This window comes from Perca fluviatilis, chromosome 18 (assembly GCF_010015445.1).
Source record: "Perca fluviatilis chromosome 18, GENO_Pfluv_1.0, whole genome shotgun sequence".
NCBI lineage: Eukaryota > Metazoa > Chordata > Actinopteri > Perciformes > Percidae > Perca > Perca fluviatilis.
In genome coordinates this window covers 35,622,611-35,649,159 of record NC_053129.1, presented here as the reverse complement: position 1 = coordinate 35,649,159, position 26,549 = coordinate 35,622,611, and the positions used below count along the sequence as shown (strand labels likewise).

At 40.1% G+C, this 26,549-nt stretch overlaps 2 protein-coding genes across 5 annotated transcripts; both read left to right on the top strand.

Moving 5' to 3' along the window:
- Positions 1-1,064: 1,064 nt before the first annotated feature.
- On the top strand, positions 1,065-7,161 carry LOC120546673 (receptor-interacting serine/threonine-protein kinase 2-like). The gene is made up of 4 exons (XM_039781794.1): positions 1,065-1,113; positions 4,056-4,224; positions 4,598-4,753; positions 6,097-7,161. The coding sequence occupies exons 2-4, from the start codon at positions 4,087-4,089 to the stop codon at positions 6,268-6,270; spliced, it is 468 nt and encodes a 155-aa protein (XP_039637728.1). The 5' UTR covers positions 1,065-1,113; positions 4,056-4,086; the 3' UTR covers positions 6,271-7,161.
- Positions 7,162-10,379: 3,218 nt separating this feature from the next.
- On the top strand, positions 10,380-26,218 carry LOC120546636 (NACHT, LRR and PYD domains-containing protein 3-like). 4 transcript variants are annotated; one of them, XM_039781716.1, is made up of 16 exons: positions 10,380-10,612; positions 12,007-12,139; positions 12,674-12,811; positions 12,924-13,043; positions 13,117-13,248; positions 16,130-16,261; positions 16,325-16,441; positions 16,639-16,717; positions 17,155-17,362; positions 18,955-20,758; positions 20,848-21,021; positions 21,303-21,473; positions 22,025-22,198; positions 22,322-22,495; positions 22,611-22,657; positions 25,331-26,218. In XM_039781716.1, the coding sequence occupies exons 2-16, from the start codon at positions 12,021-12,023 to the stop codon at positions 25,894-25,896; spliced, it is 4,155 nt and encodes a 1,384-aa protein (XP_039637650.1). In that variant the 5' UTR covers positions 10,380-10,612; positions 12,007-12,020; the 3' UTR covers positions 25,897-26,218. The 4 variants fall into 4 exon arrangements, with proteins under 4 accessions (XP_039637650.1, XP_039637651.1, XP_039637652.1 ...); XM_039781717.1 differs by having other exon boundaries at positions 10,381-10,612; positions 16,337-16,441; XM_039781718.1 differs by lacking the exon at positions 16,325-16,441 and having other exon boundaries at positions 10,381-10,612.
- The last annotated feature ends 331 nt before the right edge of the window (positions 26,219-26,549 follow it).

Here is a 26,549-nt window from a genome sequence, read left to right as displayed (position 1 = left end):
CTGTGAGGCTGCGTGTTATCGCGAGGTTACGGTTGGGTTTAGGAAAAGAACAAACGTGGAAAGGAAACGTTGATAAACACACAAAAAAGTGAGTATGCGTCTTGATAACAAGCAAATAATGGCACAGGAATTGGCGTGTCATACATACGCCACTTCATGAGATCCGTCTGAATCAGCTTTTACTGTGAACGTTTCCAAGCATGCAGTAATGTCCCTGCAGCTAATACGCCTATTGTGGGATGTTTAAACAGCAAAACTAAAAACTAAAAGTAATAATGAAACGATATGCAGTGAGTGCTTCGGACACAGGGCAAAATATCCGGACGGGGCGAAATATCCGGATTTGCTTTCTTTAGTCCACCTTCAGGAGATTGTAGTTTCACTCGTAAAACCACATCAATAAAATCGAGAAAGAACAATGGACAGAGTTAGTAACTTCTTCAGCTGCACGGCTTCCGGGAAGGCTGCTCTCTGTATCCTCTGCTATAGCTCCTCGATGATTGCTCCTCGATGGAAGGAATATTGGAACATTAGTGAAACAGGCATCTTTATTATATACAAAGACATGTTGGTGATAAGAGAAAAGGTGAGCTTTAAACATAGGGACGAAAATATCATTACTCTTCGTACAGGTCTTAATTATTCATTACATAAAAAAGGCAAACATTCAACTGGAAAATGCACAAACTGTAACCAGCCAGAAACTGTTTAGCACGTACATATTCATTGCAAGGAATACAATACCCAAAGAAACCACCTTTTTCAGATATGTTTGTAAGGCAAACCACCACAACTTTTCACTGTCAGGGCTTTTGGGGAAAACAGCAGGCAAGGTGTATCACAATATTATTAACTTTCTGAGAGAAATTAATTTAGTAGAGTATTTTATTTTCTTTCGTTTTTTTCTTCTTCTTGCACTTATCTCTTGTTCACACTCCAGTTCAGTTGGTGGTGGTAATGCACCTTTAAGTTGATTTTCCAACCGCCAATAGACCATAAAGAAGAAGAAGCCCACTGACAGGGAAGAAAAGAGCATCTCTCATCTCTTCCAGTGTTTCCTCGGTGCATGAATGTAGAAAGAGTCTGTTGGTCGACCTGAAGTGAGTTCAGCAGGTAAGAATCCTACCAGAGGAATCTATTAATATCTGATAATCAACTTTGATCACATTGTGCTGTGTCGCTGTTTAACTGGACAGTTGAGAGGTTTATTTATGCTGTTTGGCTGATTCAAAATATATTTTAAAATATTCTTTAGAATTTCTCTCTGAGCTTAAGAACATTGATTTCATAAAGATTTAAACGTAAAGTTGTTTTTTGTTTGTTAAGTAGAACCAACAGCAGTTTGATTGTAATCTGAGTTCACGTTATTAGGTAAAAATGAATGGATGTGTCTTAACTGGTCTGACCGCTTGGTTGAGGTTCTTTTGTTTTTTAACTCTTAATACTCTGAAGTGAAGTGCATGGATGAAGTGTTAATACCTGCTTTCACTGAAGACCCTTTAGCACAGTCCAGGTCTTAACTGTCCCAGAGGCTTTCAAACTAGAGATGGCCCGATAACATTTTTTGCTTCCTGATACCGATTCCGATACCTGAACTAGCATATCGGCCGATACCGATTACCGATCCGATAACAGTGTGTCATATATTTTATTATGTTTTAACAACTGTATACTACTATCCCTGTATGGATGTGAAATTATTTCTATTTTTGTTGTCAGTCTGGCTCAGGTTAAACTCTTTGTGAAACATGAACAAACACAAACAATGAATGCCCCAGAACTTTCTTTTATTCTCCAGTTTGACAGTCAGTTATAATACTAGTATACTGGTATCGGTATCAGACCTTCTCTATTTCAAACCCTTTCTAGATGGACCAGAGCCAGCATAGGGTGGGTGGGGACTTACGCTGCCTTCACACTGGCCCTTAAAATCAGCTCTGTAATACGCAATGCGTAGGGGTAGCATTAGTGTGATGAAGTTAGCTTCCGATTCGCAGCTTTTGACTCAGCAACATAACTTACATTGCTGAGTGACTGATCCTCAATAAAAGGGAGATTTCCCTGTTTTTCTTTTCATAAGTAGACCCCATCAGACCAGGTCCAGATCCAAACCACTCTTTATAATTTAGCACAGATTTTACAAGTCTAGGTATTGTGGTTTTCAATGACGACTTTGTTCAAAGTTGTCATCATGTGAAAAAAAATGGTGAAATCCCCCTTTATTGCATTTTCACAAATAGAATAAAGCTTTTACAAATCTGATCTGTGGTTTTAAGAATCTTTAGCCTAATTTATTCCAGATTTTACAAGTGTAGTGGTTTTGGATCTGGACCTGGTCCAATGTGATCTCCATATGAAAAAAACTGTGAATTCTCCCTTTATTGCGTTCTCATAAAGACAATAAAGCTTTCACAAATCTGAAACTGTGTTTTACACATAATCATTTACATTAATGACTAACATGCTTTCAATACAGTCAGATGTTAAAAAAACGGAGGATCAGTCACTTAGCAATGTAAGTAATGTTGCTGAGTTGGATGCTGTGAATCGGAAGCTGCAAATCAAAAGTCAACTTCAGCATTGTGAGAAAATGTTAACTAATAATTAAGGCCAGAGCACTGAATGGCGTGATCACCCTATTATTTTTGTAGAGATTATTATTATTCTGCTGTGCAATGAACTTTTTGAGAAGCTTGGGATTCTTGAAAACTTTTTTGTCCAGACGTCAAAACTGGCGTACAGTTCCAAGTGTAATAGTAGTAGTAGAGTTTTGGGCGTGGCCAGCAGTTTCCATAGCGTCCCTAAAATCACACTTTGGGTTGGAATGAAGTTCCTTTTTATGTTCACGAAATTTGATGGGATCATTGCTCTCATCTCCTGTCGCCAAAAGAAATCAGCCATATTGGATTTCTTGCATTCATTCCCATTGTATGAACACATCTTGAGTACTTTAGAATACACAAAAACTCACTAAACTTTGCAACCATGTTAAAAAAATTTTTTACATTACATACAAATATACTATGTTATGATAATTTAAATTTGATCTTGCAATTAGGCTTGGGCGTGGCTCATCGGCTCCATAGTGCGCGTCAATTATATTTAGCATTTGAACCCTTTTTTGATGCCCTTGACATTCGCTAAAACTCATCAAAGTATTGTAAGCATTGCACAACTTAACAGCAATTTGGTTCATGCAAGTTTAGCGGACTCCAGACAGCCCCCTCATGTGTTGAAGGCCTTAATGTGGACAAAGTCAATCCGATTGTCACAATATTTGGTATCCACATTGCTCACATTTTGGACATACTGTATTTCCAATTTGCTTTCATAAGCACCCTACCTATTTTGAATTCGTGAATTCACGTTTTTTCATGTATTCAATACACATTTTTTCAAATGTCTCCTAGAGGGTTTATTAGATTTGTTTCAAATTTGTTTTGGTATAATCCTCCGACTTCTGTGACCCTGAATTGCAAAGGAATAGTTGATAGCTCGTATAATAGGTAATCAAAGTTATGTCTATAACTATGTATAGATCGTGTCATAGGTGAAGTTTATGTGTCAACACACAACATTTTAGGCCCTTAACAGCCCTTCTTGAACTCCTCCCAGAGGGTTCAACAGATCCTTCTCAAATTGGGTGAGCAGAAGCTAAAGACCTTCCTGATGCCAAATTGCAAGGCTTTCGTGTTTTCATGGAAAGGCATGCCATGAGGCGGAAAATTTGTCACACCTTGACAATAAGTTTTTCTAATTTGAATTTTAATCTACGCCAGAATTCACATGCTGGATAAAAGTCCAGGAAGGGTTTAATTATCATTAGATAATTTGCTCCTCCAGTAAACTATGCAACAGTTTATTGAAGACTCCAGCCTTGAGGGCTGGAAGGTGATTGGCTCCGGAGGTTTCGGACAAATCTACAAAGCCAGGCATTGTCAGTGGGCCTGTGACGTGGTCATTAAACTGCTTCGTCATGATGACGGAAGAATTTTCTGTTCATAATTACATTAAGTTGTATGAATTACTTATAATGCAAACCAATACACATGCAGGACCAATCAACCTTTGCTGCATGAGATCAAGATGATGCAAGAAGCAAGCAGCCCACATGTTATTCGTCTCCTAGAGATCTTCAAGGGTCGACCCCCCAACTCTGGTTGGACAACACAGCTTGGTGTGGTCATGGAGCTCATGGAGAGAGGATCGCTGGCCTCCCTACAGGTAACCAGGGGTGGAAGAACTACTCATCTTTTACTTAGAGGTACAAAAATACTCTGCTACAGGTAAAAGTTTTGAATAGAAAATAGAAAAAACATCAGAACAAAAGTATGATTGAATAAATTGAAATTTGAATCTTATCATTCCAAAAGTATTTCAAATTTGAATGTCTGAATTATGCACTTCTTATGTTCAAATAATATTAATTATTATATTATTATTATTAATATTATAATTATTAATATTGAAGGAAAGGAGAACATAAAACCAGATTATTCCAAACATTGAAATGGTAGTGTATACAAAGCAGAAGTCATATTTATTGCTCACTAACTCCACTATTTGTTGATCTGTAATTATGGAAACAATCTTACAGAAAGCCTTGGATGGACCTCCACCCTGGCCGCTGGTCTTCAGACTGGCTCACCAAGTGGCTCTGGGTATAAACTTTCTCCACAGTCTACCCCGTCCCGTTCTCCACCAGGACCTGAAGCCCCAAAACGTGCTGTTGGACGACGCTCTCAATGCCAAGGTGAGTCCCAGGCTTTCAGGGGAAACCAGGCATCATGCTTACTTTATATTGTTATAATAGTTTGCACATTTTATGGAGACTAAAGTGGAGGGTGTGCTGCAGAGACGGTACGCGTCATGTCGACACAAGTGACTTATTTCTTTAAGTTAGCATTTCAGGCTTATATCTGTGTTTGTGTCCATACAGTCACAGGCGATAGAAGTCAAATACTGCATGTGTCTTCTCTGTCTTTATAGTTTGTTAATCTAAAATCCAACCAGATAGAATATAATAAATCTTTATTGTCCACCAGGGTGGATATTTTCCTTTGGCTCACCAGACATACAAGAAATAAACATACAGACAACATATCAGACATAGTAAGTTGAGTATAAAAAAGATATCAAGACCCTAACCCATCTTATGGAGACTAAAGTGGAGGGTGTGCTGCGTGACTTATTTCTTTAAGTTAGCATGTCAGGCTTATATCTGTGTTTGTATCCATACAGTCACAGGCGATAGAAGTCAAATACTGCATGTGTCTTCTCTGTCTTTATAGTTTGTTAATCTAAAATGCAACCAGATATCTGCTTTTAGGCCAGGCGCTGCCTTCAGTGGAGCAGCTCTGGCTATGTTTTGAGTCATCTAAGGTTTGCTCGTCTCTCATATGGTCAGATCTAATTAAGATAATAGAAACCATCACATTCCTCATTTTCTGACAGTGTTGCTTATCAAAATAGTTGCCAATTAATACAATAGAGTAAATTGATTAATTAATAGACTAAATGTTTCAGCTTTACTGTATAAACTCCAAAACATATTTGATAAGCTCTTTGTATACTTTATAAATGCAGTGGAATAGAAGTAGAATGTGGCATAAAAAGAAAATACTCAATGTAAAGTAGGCTTTCAGGGGAGGTCAGGCCTCATGCTTACTTTATATTGTTATAATAGTTTGCACATTTTATGGAGACTAAATAAAGGCTGAAAGGCATGTTCTGTAAGCCCAAAAAGATACATGTTTGTTTTCCCCTAAATGTTGCAACTTTATAATAAGCAGAAATTACTCTAGATACTCCATCACATTCCTCATTTTCTGACAGTGTTGTTTATCAAAATAGTTGCCAATTAATACAATAGAATAATTGATTAATTAATAGACTAAATGTTTCAGCTTTACTGTATAAACTGCAAAACATATTTGATAAACTCTTCGTATACTTTCTGTAAAAAAATCTTTATTTGTAAAGTAACTAAACAATAAATGCAGTGGAATAGAAGTAGAAAGTGGCATAAAAAGAAAATACTCTTTAAAGTAAATCCCCTTTCTGCCACCTTCCTCTCTTTGCTAATTCTTTCTGCAGCTGACAGATTTTGGCCTTTCCCGGATTTCCTACAGTGTCGCACAGGTTTCCAAGAAGGAGGATGGATGGGGGACAGTCGGCTACATGCCCCCGGAGGCGTTTGTCTCATCCTACAAACCTAAACGAGCATCTGATATCTACAGGTACAAGAGGCCTGAACCAGCACTTGGATAAGAGCGTTTTATTTATCATAATAAATAATAACTGGAGACAGGATCACTCCTGCCCCCATATCTACCAAGTCTAGCACAGGTTCAGTCCCTTAAACTGTTTGACAACAACAGGAAGGTGACACATATGGAGGAGAAGCAGCCATATCTTTATCATCCAGAGAGGTTTGACTGCAGGCAGCTGCTGTGTAGAGAACGTCTGACTGGTCACTGTTTCTGGGAGGTTGAAGGGAGAGGAGAAGTTGATGTATCAGTGAGTTACAGAGGAATCAGCAGCAGGGGAGACAGTGAGGACTGTTTGTTTGGATATAATGATCAATCCTGGAGTCTGGACTGCTCTAGTGGCAGTGTCTTTCACAATAACACACTAACATTCTTCCCTTCACAGTTCTCCTCCTTCTTCTCCTCCTTCCCTTACTCCTCCTCCCTCTCTAACAGAGTAGCAGTGTATGTTGACTGTCCTGCTGGAGACTTGGTAGAAGCCAAAACAATGCAAAAAATGTATAAAGTCAAAAATAGAATGGTTCCAGAGTCTGTCCAGAAGCAGTTTAAGATTAGAGAGATCAAGTATGACCTGAGGGGAATGTGTATTTTCACAAAGATAAAGATTAGAACAAATGTAAAACAATTATGTACTGTATATCAGCAAAAGGAGTAAACGTGGAATCTTTTAGATGAGGAAGTAAAAATGTGTTACACAATACAAAGATTTAAAAAAAATACTAAAAAGTTGAATGATAAACAAATATAAAAGCGAGGCATTAATGGAATGTATTATTGTTTTTTTTACTTCTGCACATATGTGTGTGAAATTGATAATATCCTGAGGGACCTCAGAACAAAGTAAGAATAAAATAGAATGTCAAGCCCGATCCGGCATCCCTCTCTCTAAGCTAACCTGCCTCTCTTAGTTACGCTATTATAATTCTAGACTACCGGGGAAGTTCCTTCCTTCCCATGACACACTGAGCTGCTCTCTCATCTCTGTTTTCACTTGTTTACTTTTGTATGCATCCTGTCCCAAAAATGCTTGTTACTAACCTAGCTCTGGGGAGTTTACTCCCTGGAGTCCTTATGTTATTTCTCTGCAGAGCTATGCTCTGCGATTCTCTGCAATTTCCGGCCGCGTCCTGCCGCGTCCTGCCGCGTCCTGCCGCGTCCTGCCGCATCCTGCTGCGTCCGCCGCATCCACCCATGCTCTGCAGCGCCACGTTACATCCCGCAACGCCCTGCTGTGACGTTCATACGCACAGAGTAGTCAGGATCCGGTATAGGAGACTGCACTACTCAGTATGACACGATGTGCCCTGCTATGACATGAACTTCCACGATGACCTTCGAAGTCATTGTTCCATTATCTTTAATGTGACTATTATTTGACACTGTTCATCACACCCCCAACCAGCCCCGTCAGACACCGCCTATCAAGAGTCTGGGTCTGCCGAGGTTTCTTCCTAAAAGGGAGTTTCTCCTCGCCACTGTCGCAACAGCCACTGCTAATGCTTGCTCTTGAGGGAATTACTGTAATTGTTGGGGTTTTGGAATTTATAGAGTGTGGTCTAGACCTACTCTATCTGTAAAGTGTCTTGAGATAACTCTGTTATGATTGGATAGTATAAATAAAATTTAATTTAATGTAAAAAGGGTCGGTGTAAGAAGCAAATTTGTCACTTTTATCCAAGTTTTTTTTGTCACTTTTTCTGATGTTTTTATCAATTTCTTTCTGCGCCTTTTGACATATTTTGTGGGTTTTTTCCTGCATTTTTGAATCTTTTTCCGACATTTCTGTCACTTTTTTCAACATTCTTTTTTTGCTATAAAATTGAATTAAACACCTAAATTCAATGTAAGTAGCGAACTGATCATTTATTTAACTTGTGAAGAGCATTGTAGAGAACCATCCACGTTATTTTTTGTTGTTGAAAATTTGGTTGAAAAAAAACAAATTTCTGATATTGAAACTTTTTGAAAATAGGTCAAATTAGATCTGAAGACAACAGGAGGGTTAATACGACACTGTGTGAACTAACGTGACACTTTAATTTTTTATTTATGTTATGTAAGTGATGTTGTGTATTTGTGCGACTGATTGACTGATTTAATTAAACTAAAAATGATTTAAATCAATAAAGGTTTTAAAAAAAGAAACACATTCAATGTTTACATGAGTTTAAAATCTTTTTACAATTATACGTCTTTTTCAGTTTAAAAATGTTAAAATTGTGCGTTTGAAAGGTCTAACTCACTGGAAAAACTCTTATGATCAAATGACTACAAAACAAAGGTTAAGTCTTTGAGTACAAAAGGCCTTTAAATTAAATTCAATGCAGTTGTATTTTATTTATAGTGTCAAATCATAACAGAAGTTATCTCAGGACACTTAAAGCCCCTAACACACCAACCCAACGGCCAACCGTCAGCAGAAAAGGCAATCGGACTGATCATTCTCCCCGTGTTGGTCAAAAAGGACACACCGAAGCGACGCCGACTTGAGTGTACGTTCTGCACGTGCGCGAGACGTAATCTGTCTCCATAACAGCAGGCGGCGCAAATCTGTATTGTCGCCCAAAAAATTAAAACCGTCAACTGATGGGACGAATGCGCCACGTTGGTCTGGCTTCTCCCGAATTTCAAACAGACCATAATGGCGTAATACAATCTCATATTTTATGAAAATAGTTCAGCGAAACGTGTTTCTGAAAACATTTTAAGAGAGAAATAGGCCGTGCAGTTGTCTTCATTTCAGATCAACAAAGGTCGGTTTGAAAGTTTTTCATCAGATTTTGAGAGGCGTTAGTCACGCTCATCCCGCTAGTCATTTCCGGTAATTGGTCAGTGAGTCCGACTGCCCACTGGCCGATTCAACAAGACAAATCGGCCAAAGTGAACGCTGACGGCTCCTCCGATTGACGACGGCACGGAACACACCAACCATACTCGAGTCACTGACCTCGCCAGACTGTCCGACGGCCAATATTTGGGTTGGTGTGCCAGCGTTTTTACAGACCAAACCAGCCAAAGTCCAAAGAAAAGCTTTGGTCCAAAGTCCAAAGATTTAAGAGCAGACACCATCTGTGGCAGCGTACGGTTCTGGAGGAAGAAGATGCCACATGCAATATTAACTGAACAGCTTAAAGGTACACTGTGTAGTGTTTTAAGTATTTTATTAGCTAAAATCAATGTCTTCATTCATAAATATGTTCTCATTGGTGTAAAATTACCTCGGCCAATGATCTGACTTATCCTTGTAAGCAAATTAATTTCTTATCTGTATTTACGTTGGAAGGGGCAAGTCCAAGGAGGCTTCCATGTCGTTCCGCAATTTTGAAAAACTATAAACGCTGAGAGGGACATAAAGCACTGGCATGTTCAGAGCCAGCGTCACGTGACTGAAACTAGCTGAAACGGAGAAGGAGATCAGTGAGGGCCGCTTGTCACTGCCAAAGTTGGAAGACATGTTGTCATAGCTTCTTGGTACATAACGGCTACCGAAGTTGCAACACACATTTGAAAAAGCGAGAGCACTAGCTAGAAAGCACTATTCGTTTGAATGCAAACTACAATTTCACCGCTACTTGTGAGAATACTTGTGAGTGTACCTTTAACTGTTTACTGTTGGTCACACTTTTTTCAGAAACCAGGACTAAGGAAACCGAGTGAATGGCCATGCCAGAGATTTCAGGCTGCATTCTGCCTCACAAACAACCAAACTTGTCCTACTAATGGGAGTGTACCAGTGTGATCCACACTGATGCTTCATTCCGTCTTTCAGTGCTGAGATTATCTTTCATTAAACGGTCAGCTGGCACCATCTAGTGGACAGATAGTAGAACTACACCATCTAGTGGACAGATAGTGGAACTACACCATCTAGTGGACAGATAGTGGAACTACACCATCTAGTGGACAGATAGTAGAACTACACCATCTGATGTGTGATTTCTCTGATTAGGTTTCTGGATGAATGAAAAACAGCAACTGTATCAGACACAGTGGAAAGCACAATGTTTCAGCCACCAAATAAAGTGAGAAACATCTTACAATAAATGTCAAACATGCAACACAGGTGAGAAACAACAACATTGATTAGCCGATCACTTTAGACAGGTAAGGGGGAGGAAGAAGGAAATAACAACACACTTCTGATTGGCTGACATCTCCCACCTGTTGGACAAGTCACTGATGTTTTTCTTAGACATGGACGGAAGTTGTAAAGGTGTGCCGGTGTCCTCGGATCAGATGCACACTAACATCAGGACTGACGAGGAAGAAATGAGCGGCTTCTTCTCTCCCAGTGTTTCCTCGACAAGGTGAACTAAATCTATAAGTTGAGTGAAGTTAAGCAGGTGAGAATCCTAAAAGAGGAACCTGTTATTATCTGATAATCAGGATCACTTTGATCAAATTGTGTGTGTCTGTGTGTACGTCTGTGTGTGTGTATGTGTGTGTGACACTGTCTGTGTGTGTGTGTGTGTGACTGTATGTGTGTGTCTGTGTGTGTGTGTGTGTGTGTGACTGTATGTGTGTGTGCGTCTGTGTGTGCGTGTGTGATTGTGTGTGCGTCTGTGTGTGTGTGTGTCTGTGTGTGTGCGTCTGTGTGTGTGTGTGTGTGTGTTGCGTCTGTGTGTGTGTGTGTGTGTGTGTATGTGTCTCACCGTCGTCAGCTTCTCTACAGACGCTTTCTGTCCGTCCTGTTTAACTGGACAGTAGAATGCTTACTGCCTGCTGATTGGTTGATTTAAAATATCTATTTAAAATATTCTGTGGAATTTTACTCTGAGTTAAAGAACAATGATTTTAGACATTTAAATGTTAGGTTGAGTTTTTTGAAGTACAACCAACAGCAGTTCGTAGCAGATTGTAATCTGAGTTCACGTCATCAGTGAAAAATGCAGGAGTGCCTGAACTGGTCAGACAGCTTGGTTCAACTTGGCTCAGGTGTTTTTTGTTTTAACTCTTAACACTCTGAAGTTTAGTACATGGATGACGTGTTCAGTGCTCGAATACAGCCATTTTCCAACACTGAGACTGACCTGGTTTCACTAAAGACACAAATTAAGTTCTTTACCGTCCCAGACAGGGTTGGGTATCATTTCGATTTTTACGATTCCGATGCCGAACCGGTACTTTTAAAATGATTCCGATTCCTAAACCGATTCTTGAAAAACTGAAAAATTACATCAAAGAAAGGCTCTTTTACATATATTTTTTCATTGAAAATTATTTAAATTTAACAATATATTAATGTTTTAAAGTACTTAAATATATAATAAGTAAACATAAGTCACCTAACACACAACTACAATAACTAGAATTCCGTGAAATGATCACAAACTGTTAACAGCGCATTACGTGGTGGTGGGACGAAATGTGTGAAAATTCCGTGGCCACCACGGAAAAGAATGCCAAAGTAAAGCTCCCCCCTTTTCTCTCTTTCTTTTTTTTTTTTTTTTTTTTTTTTTTTTCTCTGTCTCTTCTTCTCTCTCTCTCTCTCTCTCTCTTTTTTCTCTCTCTCTCTGTCTCTCCCTCTCCCTAAATATATATATTGTGGATGTATTGATTTCAAAGTTGGGGATAGATTAATAGTCAACACATTGTATTTATGCATGAATCTGGGGATTTTGTGACATATTTTGAGTTTATGAAATCCTTTTCATGGAACAAACAAGGTTTCGGTCCGAGATCTATCCTGTAATGTAGAGCTTGTTGTAATAAATGAGCATGTTGTGTTTGTACGAAGGTGAAAACTCCACTATGAATCAGTGTGAGGGCAGAGAGGAGGGAGTCCCCATACCCTGCTGTAAGTTCATTAAAGATCTCCGGTTGTTTGAACTTCCTGACGTCAAAGATGGACAGCAGCCTACAGTTCAAAGGTAAGAATTGTTTGTGTCTGTTAAAGATGCAGTAGGTAGTCCGACCTGTGATGTCTTCCTCCCTCTCTCTCCCCATTCATATCTCACCTTTCCTATCCAATAAAGGCGGAAATGCCCCAATGCAGTAGAGAGTAGTATTATAGACCAAAAATCCACATAACGAGGTTGCCTGGGGTGGTGGAGGGGTCAAACAACACAGGACTTTCACCAAAGAGACCGGGGTTCATGTCCCATTCTTGTCCCATGCGTTTTCTAACCACACCCAAGATCTTTTCTTGCCCGTTCTTGTGCCGTATGTCAGTTAAACGTACGTTCCGACCCAGAGCATCAAAAAGTGTCACCAAGAGTCCCGACCAAGCACGTCAACATTGATGTCAAAGGTTAGACATTTACAGAGACATTTTGCGTCAGTCACAAATGGCAAAGGCACGTGACCAAGCATCATTTTTGATGCGCTGGGAGTGTGAATGTGTTGACGACTCAGATTACTCCATTATTATTCAAACTCAAAGCTCTGTTTGTGTTGTGTTGAAGCCCAGAGCAGCAGCAGCACACACCTGACTCTCCTGGACCTGGACCCAGCTGTGTGTCCTCCAAAGGTGACTGGTCTATTGTTGTTACGGTCTATGGACCTCTTGACTTGAAAGATGGACACCAATCTGATGATCAAAAGTAAGATTTGTTTTCTCAAATTTTGCTACAAGTTTAAAAACTTTCAGAAGTCAACATAACTTTCAGCAGAATATCAGTTCAACTGTTTTTTCATTATTTGCATTTCTACCAGGATCCAACATGAGAGACCAGTCTCTCCTGGACCTGAACCCACCTGTGTGTCCCTTAAGAGTGACTGGTCTATGGATCGACCTATTGACTTCAAAGAAGGAAAGCATCCTGATCACCAAAGGTAATAATTTAAAATAGTGTTTAGCAGAAAGTTAGTGTACCTATTCTATTATCATTGCTTGTGATCCTGTCAGGATCCAACATGACAGACCCGGCTCTCTTGGACCTGAAGCTGGACCTGAACCCAGCTGTGTGTCCCTTAAGAGTGACTGGTCTATAGATCGACCTATTGACTTCAAAGATGGAAAGCAGTCTGATCGACAAAGGTAAGAATTAGGGCTGTCAAACGATAAAAAAATTTAATCGCGATAATCGCAAAATTTCTATAGTTAATCACGATTAATCACATTAATAAAATTATATTATTTTGCATTTCAGAACTGTTTTTAAGTCCATACTAACAATGGAAAGCCATTTTTACCAGTGGATCTGGATTGGGAATCAAATGAATGCAAAGAAAGTTACTTTATGAACTTGACTTTAAGATTTGTAAATGTTTATTATTTATTTACTGTAAACAAAAGAAAAATGTGTGAATCTGTTTCCCAATTCCTCCCAATCCCTAACATAACTGAGATGTAACACCAACACGTTGCTTATACAGTACAAACTAAAGGGTCCAAAACCAGACGCCACAGCAGGACATTTGTAACCTTTATGTTTTTCTAATAAGGAAAGTAACAATTCTCTTGGACAGAGAAGGGGGTGGACAATGTCCCAAATGACAAAAACAGTTAAAGAAACAATATAACCAACACAGTCCTAAAACTGTATGCTGATATACATAGTCAATATAGTGTGCAGTAACACCTAAATAATGTTGATTACTCACTGATGTTCAGTGATCACCGGTTAATGAGACAGCGTTTGCAGCAATTCCAGTGTGGCTGCTTTCTCTATGTCGTACAGGCTGTGTATGCGTGAAACTACTGTCCCCCTCGACAACTTTTGAAAAGTAAACTTTCGATTCAGAATCTTATTGGCGTCCATTTCGGCGTCTCGCGCACGCCATCCACTCAAAACGTAATGTCAGCCTGCTACTCTTTGGCCGGCTCACAAGCCCAAACAAGTGTGTGCAGCGTGCCTGTTGTGGTGTTTCCGATCTAGCTAGATCCGGTGTGGTAGTTGTAGTTTTTCTAACGTTACTAGTTGTTGCAACAGCATGTGGAAAAAACTACAATGTTTGCTAAGCCAAAAAGAACGTTAATCTTGTGATAAAAAATGTATGCTGTTAAAATGGGTTTGTGTTAACGCCGTTAATAACACGTTTAACTGACAGGACTAGTAAGAATTTAAACTGAAAGTTATTTTTGTTGTTCTGTATTAAAGGGGTGATAGAATGATTATATAGGGTATTTCACACTGTTCCTTATGGTCTCCTAATGGGGTATGTAACATTGGTTGGGCTGAAAATGGCCTGGTTGATATTTTACTGGCCCTTATGCATCCCTGTGTTTTGGCCCTATTTGTAACAAGAGCTTTTCTTCCAAATATGGTATGGTCATGAATATTTAGATGAGCTGCGCGCTGATTGGTTGAGCGACTTGCCATACACATACATTAGAGAAGCGACAGAATCTCATATTCCAGACACTGCAATGTTTCATTACCAAATTCACTTCTGAGACTTTTTTAAGCAAGAAATCAACTATATAAAGCTGAAATATGTGCCGTTTTACAAAAATGTATGGCTAATTGCAAATTTGGTAAGACGTGTCGGACTTTAGGAGCTCCACACAGTCTGACGAGAAAGCGGCAGCCTGCTGGGCTCCATACCCAGCGCAAAGTCACCCTTTGTGGATACTGCACTACGGGGCTCCGCGGCCAGCTGCCGGCATAACTCTAATATATTTACGGTTTGAATTTCGTCACGCCACTTATATAACATCATTCCACAATGTCTTATAAAGGTAACCGTTGTGTCCGATTTGATTTTAAGGCATTTTTATGAACGCGAGGCGTCTTTGTAGGACGAGCAGCTGCTTGCTATATGTCCCATTCATTACAATGGGGAAATACCGCAGCTAGCTAGCTACACTTTCGTCATAACTAAATTATATTTACAGTTTGAATTTCATCACGCCACTTATATAACATCATTCCCCAATGTCTTATAAAGCTAACCGTTGTGTCCGATTTGATTTTAAGGCATTTTTATGAACACGAGGCGTCTTTGTATAGGACGAGCAGCTGCTTGCTATATGTCCCATTCATTACAATGGGGAAATATCGCAGCTTGCTCACTTTCGCATAACTAAAGTATATTTACAGTTGAATTTCGTCACGGCATGAATATTACAGGTTCGTCAAGGTCTTACAAAGCTTAGCTAACACTTGTCCGATTTCGGATTTCAATTGAATGTATTTTTGTGAATGTCAGAGTTAGGAGGCTAGCTAGCTCTCATTGATGGACTCCATCTCACCGCGGCTCTATCAATGAGACTCGCGGACAAGAGGCGTTTATTTCCCCGATTGTTTGTTTAAATAACTCAACACACATACCCATTATAAGATTTACTGGAACCTGCGGGCGCGGTAAAAGATTGGACGGATGCATCCGCTGACACTGCGGTCAGGGCGGCGATGTAGCAACCCAGGCAGCACCAACACCGGCACTAAACTCCGACACACAGTCGGAGAAAATTTGCAATTAGCCATCCATTTTCGTAAAACGGCCCATATTTGAGCTTTATATGGTTGATTTCACGCATAAAAAAGTTTCAGAAGTGAATTTTGTAATGGAATAGCAGAGATCTGCGTGACCTAGCTAGATTCAGAAGACTACCTGATCTCAGGTCAGTTGTGTAGCCTATGTAAATGTTGGGGCGTGACCGTTCTCTTAATACACCCATGGTTGTGACAAAGGTTCCGGTTTTTGGGAGGTTGACGTCAACTTCCAGCTTTGTTGGGATTCGCCCGTTTTCAGCGGCAGTTTCAAAATATGAGATTTTCATAGTAAAGGGGTGTCAATGGGATTTTGAGCTTCTATATATGTCCTATTTACCCACCGAACTGTCGTTATTCAACTATGACAGGGTAAAATCGGTTTTGCATTCTATCACCCCTTTAAAACATTTAAAACTCAACATTATTTTCAGCACAATTTCAGTATACCTGTGTATTTGTCAATTTTTGTGATTCTACCAGGATCCAACATGAGAGACCAGACTCTCTTGGAGCTGAAGCTGGACCTGAACCCAGCTTTGTGTCCCTGAAGAGTGACTGGTCTATGGATCGACCTATTGACTTCAAAGATGGAACACATTCCAATCAACAAAGGTGAGATTTTAATACTGGAAGTTATCAGCAGTGTTTCATCTACTGCATATTTATAAGTGTTAGTTTTTCTTGCAGGATCCAACAGCAGATACCAGTCTACCGTGCACACAGTTGTATGTCCATGGAAAGTGACCACTTCAGAACGCTTCATACCAAGAGACAAGAAAATCGTTTTAGCAAGTAAAGTACTTTTGTACAAATATAATACTTGTAAACATTATTTTATCAAGAAAGCATAAAAACAAGCCTGACAGTACTTTTCAAAGCGTACGTCATGTGAATGTAGAAGGAGCATTGTTTCTTCCAGGTTCCACTATAACACAGCTCATGTAACACTGTGTTTTTATATGTTCAAAATCATCGCATTTGCTCAACAGATTGGAGCAGCAGAGATCAGAGGTTCCCATTGGTCAGTCTGCTCAGCAGCATCAGACACAGCATGACTCCATATTTATGGTGAGTAAAAGAAGAAATACAACAATCCTGGTTCATACTAGAGTGCGAATCGGGCCGCATTTTTCTGTCCGAGCCCGGCCCGCGTCTGACAGGCATTAAGTTATTTATGTCCAAGCCCGACCCGAGCCTGACGCAGTTAAAATCGCATTTTTTTCTCATACTAATTAATGACACAAAGCCCGCTTTTATTAAGCAACTGTAGGAAGGAATTCGGAAATGTCAACAGATGAGCGCACACGGGGCAACAAGTGCACGTCAACACAGGCGCGCACAAGAGGCCCAATCATAATAAGTTGTTTTAAATTTAAAATGTTCAATTCCTTATCCTGCTGATGTGACTGAGTGAGATATCCATCCTCTAGTTCATCCAGTCTCCACGCTGCCCATTGCAGACAAGCATATGATCTGATCTTGAGTTATATTTTATTCTCTTCCAGTTGCTGGAGGAAAACATTGTTACTTTTGTGAAAAACGAGCTGAAGAAGTTCCAGAAGGTTCTGAGTCCAGATTACCCAGAAAGCTCACAGAGTCAAAGTGAGGATGAGGATGAAGAGCAGAGGAGCAGCAGAGAGGCATTTCTTAAGATCACACTGCAGTCCCTGAGGAGAATGAAGCAGGAGGAGCTGGCTGACCGTCTGCAGAGCAGTAAGAGAATTTTAACAGATGTGACGACCCCTCCTGTCCTGTGTTTGCTGTATGATTCAACTGTCTCTTTGCTGACACTGCAGGTGGATCGTTAGTGTAACCGGTGGTGGCAAATGTGGTGTCAACTGCTCTGCCCATCTTAAAAACCATATAACCACAACAATGCACTATCAAGCTGTAGTCCTAGAAGCTTAACTTTATTTACTTGTTTTATAGATTGACCTGCAACTTCAAGATTCAGTTCAGGCCCATGTGCTATGTTATGTTTAGAGCCAAATATCATGCAGACTGTTTTTGATGCATTAAGCACAAGTTTGTTTTTATCCAATTAAGTATGATGTTGAGCTGGCTAGATAGAACCTGATTAAGCTGGATGCAGCATAATTAAGGGTAGAATCATCAGCATACATTGTCAAACTTGCTTGCCCATTTGCAAGTGGCAGATCATTGGTAAAAAATGCAAAAAGAAGAGGCCCAAGGCAACTCCCCTGTGGAACACCACAGTCTAATGCCTTGCTGTTTGAAAAACTGCCATTGTAATATACTCTCTGTTATATATACTCTCTGATCATATCTGCTGTGATCTACTGGACAGGTAACTTCTTAACCACAAAATAGCTGAGTGTTTAAAACCAAAACAAATAAGTTTACCAATTAAGACATCATGATCAATCACATCAAAAGCAGCACTGAAATCTAGCATAACTGTGCCCACAAGCATTGACCTGTCAATTAAATACAAGCCAGCTATCAGAAATTTGTGACATAGCGGTGACAAGCTCTGTATGCATGTTGGAACATAGAGGTTAAACCATTTGTAGAAAGATAGACTTGAATTTGCACAGACACACTTTTTTCTACAAGTTCACTAGGTACAGGTAAGATGCTGTTTGGACCATTAAAAGTTGACTTTTGGAATCTTTCCCTCTTTCCATAATGTTGGACAAACACTACTGATCATGCATCTATTAAAAATATGACAGATTTGGAAATGTGTGGCGCAGACATTTTCAACAATTTACAGTCTAGGTGGCCAATACCTACAGGATTCCAGAGAGTCCAACAATCTCTCTACTTTATCAACATTAATCTCATGAAATTCAAAAGCACAGTTTTACCCCTCATGAAGCTATTTGTTATAAGCTCTCTGAGTTGTATTTAACAGTAGTGAAAAATATTTTCTCTGAGCTTGGAGGTATTGTCAATAAAATAATCATTACAATAATTTAGCAATATTTTTTACTGTCTTGTACACTTTCAGAAATTCTCTGTTGATAATAACTTCTTTTTTTCTCTATTCATTTTGCAGACCTGATTTCTTAATGTAAACTCCAATGTTGCTTCCATTTCCTCATTTCAGTGAACCAGAGCTTGGCTCCTCAATCAAAACAGTTAAACTATGCTGTTAATATAATGCACACATTTGAACCAGATCTATGAATTCTTCTGAGCTGAAAAAGTCAGAAACTGTTGTGATGTGCTGAAGAGATTTCTTGGAAGAGGAAAATGAATACCATCTTGTTGTCTCAAAAGTCTACATTCATCAGATTTTTTGTAACATCCACTCACCAGTTTTACGTTTGTTCATTCAGGAACTAATGCTGCAGTAAGCCAATGGAAACTTAAATGTAACCAGCAAAAGAAGTTCCAGTGTGTGTTTGAGGGGATTGCTAAAGCAGGAAACCCAACCCTTCTGAATCAAATGTTCACAAAGATCTACATCACAAAGGGAGGGACTGCAGAGGTCAATGATGAACATGAGGTCAGACAGATTCAAACAGCATCCAGGAAACCAGACAGACCAGAAACAACAATCAGACATGAAGACATCTTTAAAGCCCCACCTGAAAGAGATGAACCAATCAGAACAGTGATGACAAAGGGAGTGGCTGGCATCGGGAAAACAGTCTTAACACAGAAGTTCACTCTGGACTGGGCTGAAGGCAAAGCCAACCAGGACATCCAGTTCACATTTCCATTCACCTTCAGAGAGCTGAATGTGCTGAAAGGGAAAAAATACAGCTTGGTGGAACTTGTTCATCGCTTCTTTAATGAAACCAAAGAAGCAGGAATCTGCAGGTTTGAAGATTTCCAGGTTGTCTTCATCTTTGATGGTCTGGATGAGTGTCGACTTCCTCTGGACTTCCACAGCACTGAGATCCTGACTGATGTTACAGAGTCCACCTCAGTAGGTGTGCTGCTGACGAACCTCATCAGGGGGAATCTGCTTCCCTCTGCTCGCCTCTGGATAACCACACGACCTGCAGCAGCCAATCAGATCCCTCCTGAGTGTGTTGACATGGTGACAGAGATCAGAGGGTTCACTGACCCACAGAAGGAGGAGTACTTCAGGAAAAGATTCACAGATGAGGAGCAGGCCAGCGGAATCATCTCCCACATCAAGACATCCCGAAGTCTCCACATCATGTGTCACATCCCAGTCTTCTGCTGGATCACTGCTACAGTTCTGGAGGACGTGTTGAAGACCAGTGACGAAGGAGAGCTGCCCAAGACCCTGACTGAGATGTACATCCACTTCCTGGTGGTTCAGACCAAAGTGAAGAAAGTTAAGTATGATGGAGGAGCTGACACAGATCCACACTGGAGTCCAGAGAGTAGAAAGATGATCAAGTCTCTGGGAAAACTGGCTTTTGAGCAGCTGCAGAAAGGCAACCTGATCTTCTATGAATCAGACTTGACAGAGTGTGGCATTGATATCACAGCCGCCTCAGTGTACTCAGGAGTGTTCACACAGATCTTTAAAGAGGAGAGAGGACTATACCAGGACAAGGTGTTCAGCTTCGTCCATTTGAGTGTTCAGGAGTTTCTGGCAGCTCTTCATGTACATCTGACATTCATAAACTCTGGTGTCAATCTTCTGTCAGAAGAAGAAACAACCTCCCGGCTGCCTAAAGTCTTCAGAGACAGACCAAAACTAAAACATCTCTACCAGAGTGCTGTGGACAAGGCCTTACAGAGTCCAAATGGACACCTGGACTTGTTCCTCCGCTTCCTCCTAGGTCTTTCACTGCAGACCAATCAGAATCTCCTACAAGGCCTGCTGACACAGACAGAAAGTAATTCTAAGACCAATCAGAGAAAAATCCAGTACATCAAGAAGAAGATCAGTGAAGATCTGTCTCCAGAGAGAACCATCAATCTATTCCACTGTCTGAATGAACTGAATGATCATTCTCTAGTGGAGGAAATCCAACGGTCCCTGAGATACGAAACTCTTTCCAAAAGTAATTTTTCTCCTGCTCAGTGGTCAGCTCTGGTCTTCATCTTACTGTCATCAGAAAAATATCTGGACGTGTTTGACCTGAATAAATATGGTGCTTCAGAAGAGGCTCTTCTGAGGCTGCTGCCAGTGGTCAAAGCTTCTAACAAAGCTCTGTATGTATATATCTGAAAAAATTCAAATATGCTAAATATTATACATGACAAATAATAAACAAAATCTATTTATTGTTAATCCTTCCCAGACTGAGTGGCTGTTTTCTGTCAAAGAGAAGCTGTGAAGCTCTGTCCTCAGTTCTCAGCTCTAAGTCCTCTAGTCTGAGAGAGCTGGACCTGAGTAAAACCACCCTGTGGGATTCTAAAGTGCAGCTGCTGTCTGCTGGACTTCAGAGTCCACACTGTACACTAGAGACTCTCAGGTCAGTATTAAGCTGATTGTAAAATTTTCACAGTGCTTTTTGTAGAGTTTAATAACATTGGAAATGTAAAATGTTTTTACATTTACCAGAAATAGTACTTTTTAACATTATTATTTGTTAATCTGATGTGGTGGTTTCTATTATTCACATCTCTGTTAAGGCTGACTGACAAACATAAAGAGGCTAATCAGTAGGCAGAGGAACTAGAAAATATTGCATATTGCATGCAATTACATTTAAAATTAAGAAATATTTTGTTAAATGTGTACATTTCTTATCAGGCTGAGTCATTGTAAGCTGTCAGAGAGAAGCTGTGAAGGTCTGTCCTTAGTTCTCAGCTCCAAGTCTAATCTGAGAGAGCTGGACCTGAGTTACAACAACCTGCAGGATTCAGGAGTGAAGCTGCTGTCTGTAGGACTTCAGAGTCCAAAATGTACACTGGAAACTCTCAGGTCAGGATACAACTGATTGTTGTGAATGAAGTGTCACATTGGTTTTGTTGTTTCATAACACTTGAAATGAAAAATACATTTAAGACCAGTGGTTTCTATTATTTACATCTCTGTTTAGGCTGACTGACAAACTCAAACATGCACAGGCAAATACAAAGAAGCTATTCATTAGGCAGAGAAAAACATATTGCATAATTGAAAACATGGCTGTCAATCACAATAAAAACAACCGTAGCTTCCAGATGAGGATTTAAAATGTGCGATTTAGGGAATGTGAGTTATAGGGCAAAAAGCTTTTTTTTTCTTCATTATAACGCCACGTAAAGGCAAAAGTGTGTTAATTTTTTGTGCCTGAGGTCCCCATGAGGGTTATTGATCAGTCCTGAAAATTTCACCGCCACGCACAGTTTAGGCTTCAGCGACCCTTTCATCAACGGCAAAATAACATGAAATACAATTACAATAGGGTAGACACTGCTTGTCCTGGGAGCTGTGTGGAATTCGATGGCTAATTAAAAAGGATATTGTTTACTCTGTCCATTTCTTATCAGAATGACTGACTGTAACCTCTCAGAGAGAAGCTCTGAAGCTGTGTTGTCAGTTCTTAGCTCAAAGTCCTCTAGTCTGAGAGAGCTGGACCTGAGTAACAATGACCTGCAGGATTCAGGAATGAAGCTGCTTTCTGATGGACTTCAGAGTCCACAGTGTACATTGGAAACTCTCAGGTCAGTATTCAGCTGTTGTTAAACTGTTATACTTCAAAATCCTGCTATATGTTAATGTTATGTTATGTCAAGATCTGTTGGATTTTCTAAAACACTAGGTTTATGATGTTTTCCAAATTCCAGTCTGTCAGGCTGTTTGATCTCAACAGAAGGCTGTACTTCTCTGGCATTAGCTCTGAGCTCAAACCCCACCCATCTGAGAAAGCTGGACCTGAGCTACAATCATCCAGGAGAGTCAGTAGTGAAGCTGCTGTCTGCTGGACTGGAAGATTCAAACTGGAGACTGGAAACTCTCAGGTATGGACAGACAACAAGAGATCACACTCTGCATAATTAAGCCAAAACCAAGCACCGGCCACTTGGGACTCATGATGGATAGAAAATCATTCTAATTGTGTGTTTTTTTATCCAGGGTGGACCATTGTGGAGAGCAGAGGTTGCGACCTGGTGTGAGGAAGTGTAAGTGTGTATTAAAAAGTTTTACTTCATACACAAAGCTGTTATATTATCCATTGGAACATTACTGCCAACATGAGTCCCTATTGCAGATGCTAATACTGACAGCTAGTGTTTAGAAAGATTACATCAGTCCAAATATAAAATACTGGAGATAGTTGTCTCTGCTTGCCCCTCCTCCGCAGACTTGAAGTTCACGAGGTGTCACGGGGGGCTGCGAGGCGAGACTCAAATGCAGAGAGCAAGCACGAGTAGGTTGAGCTTGAGGATTTATTTAACAAAAACAAAGTTCATACCAACAAAAGGAGTCCTGATTGCAGCAGGCAAAAATTATTCCAGAACATAGATAGGAATGGTGATACAACAGGTGAAACACATCAGGGCGGGGCAGAACAATCAAACAGGCAGGAAAACACAAAACAGGAAGTAAAACAAGACAAGACTAGGAAGGAAAACAAAGAGTTCAAAATAAAACAGGAAACACTAACAACCGAAACTCAGAACCATGACACGAGGGTTGCCAGGTTGGAAACGCTAAACCTAACATCCCACAATATCATTTCAATGTTAGCTAGATTCTAGTTTCGCATTGCCAGACATTATTCCACAGCGCAGCAGTGTAGCTTGATGCTGGCTATATTAATGCAAAACCACTAAAAAAGTAGCGATCTCATGTTTATCTGTACCAAGGTGTACTTATCTCTACACTGTACATTACACATTATAGTGGCATGTCAGTTTGTAACCTAGTGGGAATCATGTTACTGTCCAACATATCATAAACTTTAAGCTAGCGATGGTAACATTAGCCACAAGAATATCAATAATGTACTATACCATATTGCAGAGTCACCTGTAGAGAACTGTCCCTATTCAACAATTTGGCCGACAAGATTGTTTTGCCAAAGTTAAATTGCATGTTTCCACTTTGAGGAAGTAAAACTTCCGGATTCTGTCATATGTTAGTTGAAATGAACCGTGGCCCACTTGCCTGGTCCTCCGGTAATGTTAGCAGTTGGTGTGTGTTAGCATGGCGGCGTTAGCACCAGTCTGAATCACTTCAACAGTAGTGTCTCAATTTTTTTTAGAGTAACTAACTTAAGTACTCAATAAACTGATGCGAGTACACAAATGTTGAAATGACTGAAAAAGCCCATCCCTACTAGTAGCCTTGATAAATTTGCATAAAGGTCAATGCTTACCTGTTCAGGTGAAAATTAACCAATTCGGCATCCTTTTGGGTTTCAAGCTCTCTCCATCTTTTAAATGCATAGCCAATATTTACTCGTGTTTTACCACATCTCTGGTCACGGAAGAGGTTTTAGGTCAGATAGAATAAATCTATCTTTGTGAATCCAGTTCATTTGGTAGCTGCTAAAATGCTGCATGTCGTTTTTGCATGTTTGCGTTGTCTGGCAACCAGGGTGTCAAAATTGTCAGTTGATATTAACACACAGGCCAAAACAAAAACAGCCATTCCTTCATGGAAGGGACATTTCAAAGGAGACAATACTGACTTTAGCATTGTTGTCAGAGAAGATACTATAAAAACTTAGCATGTTTCCTTAATATCCAACCCGGTCTCACGCCAGGTCGTGAAATAGTCACGTTATTTTGATTTATTAATTTGTGCACAGGTTACGATTTTGACGTTTATTTTGTGAATATGCCACGAATTTTGAACGTGTACAGGTCACGCTTTTCAAACCTGCTCTGGGGGACGCAACAACGGGGAAATGAGGCGCCACACGCCGGCAGCAACAACGGGACAGGCCGCCATTCGCGGGATGCCCACAAAAATGGTGAAATGAAACGCCACAATAGGGAAATGAAACGCTACAATAACGGGATGGTTGTGGTTAGGAAAAAAGAACGGGGAAAGGAACGGACACACGCGGGACACGCCGACAACAGAGGGACAGTTGTGGTTAGGACGAGTAAAGAAACAAGAAAAGGAACTGCAACACACGGGACACGATCCCCGGTCTCCGGGGTGAAAGTCCTGTGTTTTCTGTGCTTTCAATTTCGTAATCGCCACACGAAAAAAACGGCATTTAAGTAACCTTTCCACGACTTAATAGATTCAATAACATAACCATATAACGAACTGCCATGAGACCGGGCTGTAATATCTGACAACATATTTTGGTCATCTTTTGATTTAATACAGTAAATATATTACATAATGCTCTTTTAAACTTCATAAATGAACAGCACATGAAAAAAAGAAGAAATCTTTCAGATTATGTTCGATAATAAACTGCTGCTATGTTGTGTGGTGTATGTAGTATCAATGGTGTAATGCTGTGTGGAGAGGAATCTGCCGACACTGTTTCTTGATTATAACAGTTTATTTACATCAAAGAGTTCAGTATCAATTTACAAGCTCTGAAGAGCCCGGAGAGCAACAGTTTCCCAATTCTCCAATGGTCACTCTGCCTTTCTTTGTTTGAAATCTGTATATATCTGTAACCATGTATCATCAATAGGGGAGGGAACAATAGTTTGACCAATAGTTTTGGCACATATCCAACAAAGACCCTTCTATTTTGGGGGCCCCACTGATAACACATTCCAGATGTTTCCTGTGGCCATTTCCTGTGGCCCCTTTCCTATAGAAGTGTGGTAGTTAATTTGAGTCCTTAATACACTTCAGTTGCATCTTCTCTCCATCAGATTTCTGTGAACTCACAGTGGACACAAACACAATGAGCAAACACGTCGTACTGTCTGACAACAACAGGATGATGACAGTAGTGAGTGAGGAGCAGCCATATCCTGATCATCCAGAGAGGTTTGACTTCTTGATTGAGCTCCTGTGTAGAGATGGTCTGACTGGTCGCTGTTACTGGGAGGTCGAGAAGCGCGGAGATGTTCGAGTAGCAGTGAGTTACAGAGGAATCATGAGGAAAGGACTCCGTGATGACTGTGCGCTTGGAAATACTAAACAGTCCTGGACTCTGATCTGCTTTGGCGATCGTTATTGTGTTGGACACGATAACGTTCCAACAGTCCTCCCTGTCTTTTCGTCCTCCACCTCTTCTGATAGAGTAGCAGTGTATGTGGACTGTCCTGCTGGCATTCTGTCCTTCTACAGAGTCTCCTCTGACTCACTGATCCACCTCCACACCTTCAACACCACATTCACTCAACCTCTTTATCCCGGGTTTTCATTCTGGTATGGTTCCTCAGTGTCTCTGTGTTCTCTGAAGGAGGAGACAACTTCCGGTACTTTGGTTTAAATGTTGATGGTGGACGAGGCTTCACTTTGGTTCACATTTGGCTCACTGATTGTGTCTTTAATGACAGACATCTTCTTCTTAGAAAGGATGAAATGCTCTCCTCAGGGCAGAAATTGTTGTGTGCAAACTATGTTGACTTTGATCACATTTTAATGTCTGTAGTGAATGTCGTTAACTTCAATTTGTATTTGTCTTTGTATTTGAATTTATTTTAAGGATCACCATTAGCTGAGACGACCAGCTGGTCTTCACTACATTAGATCAGAAACATAACAATGTCTGTGTATAAATTTAATAACAATAAATAAACTGTTGCTTTTCACATGAGTTCAACATATTTATTTTCTGTACACATCCTATATACTTTTACAGATGTAAATCTATTTCAGTATTGAAAGTAAAATGTTAAAACTTCCTTCAAAGAAATTAGTAGTGTAACAATATGATGCATTTACCAACCAAACTCATTCTGCACCGAGTCCCAAACTGAAACTCCGAACATGTCAAACTGATCACCAAAGTATTAATAACTTCAGCAGCTTAGTGCCGCCCAAGACCATTGTGATTGGTTTAAAGAAATGCAAACAACCCTGAGAGTTTATTTTTTCTTATCCCAAGACCATTGTGATTGGTTTAAAGAGATGCAAACAACC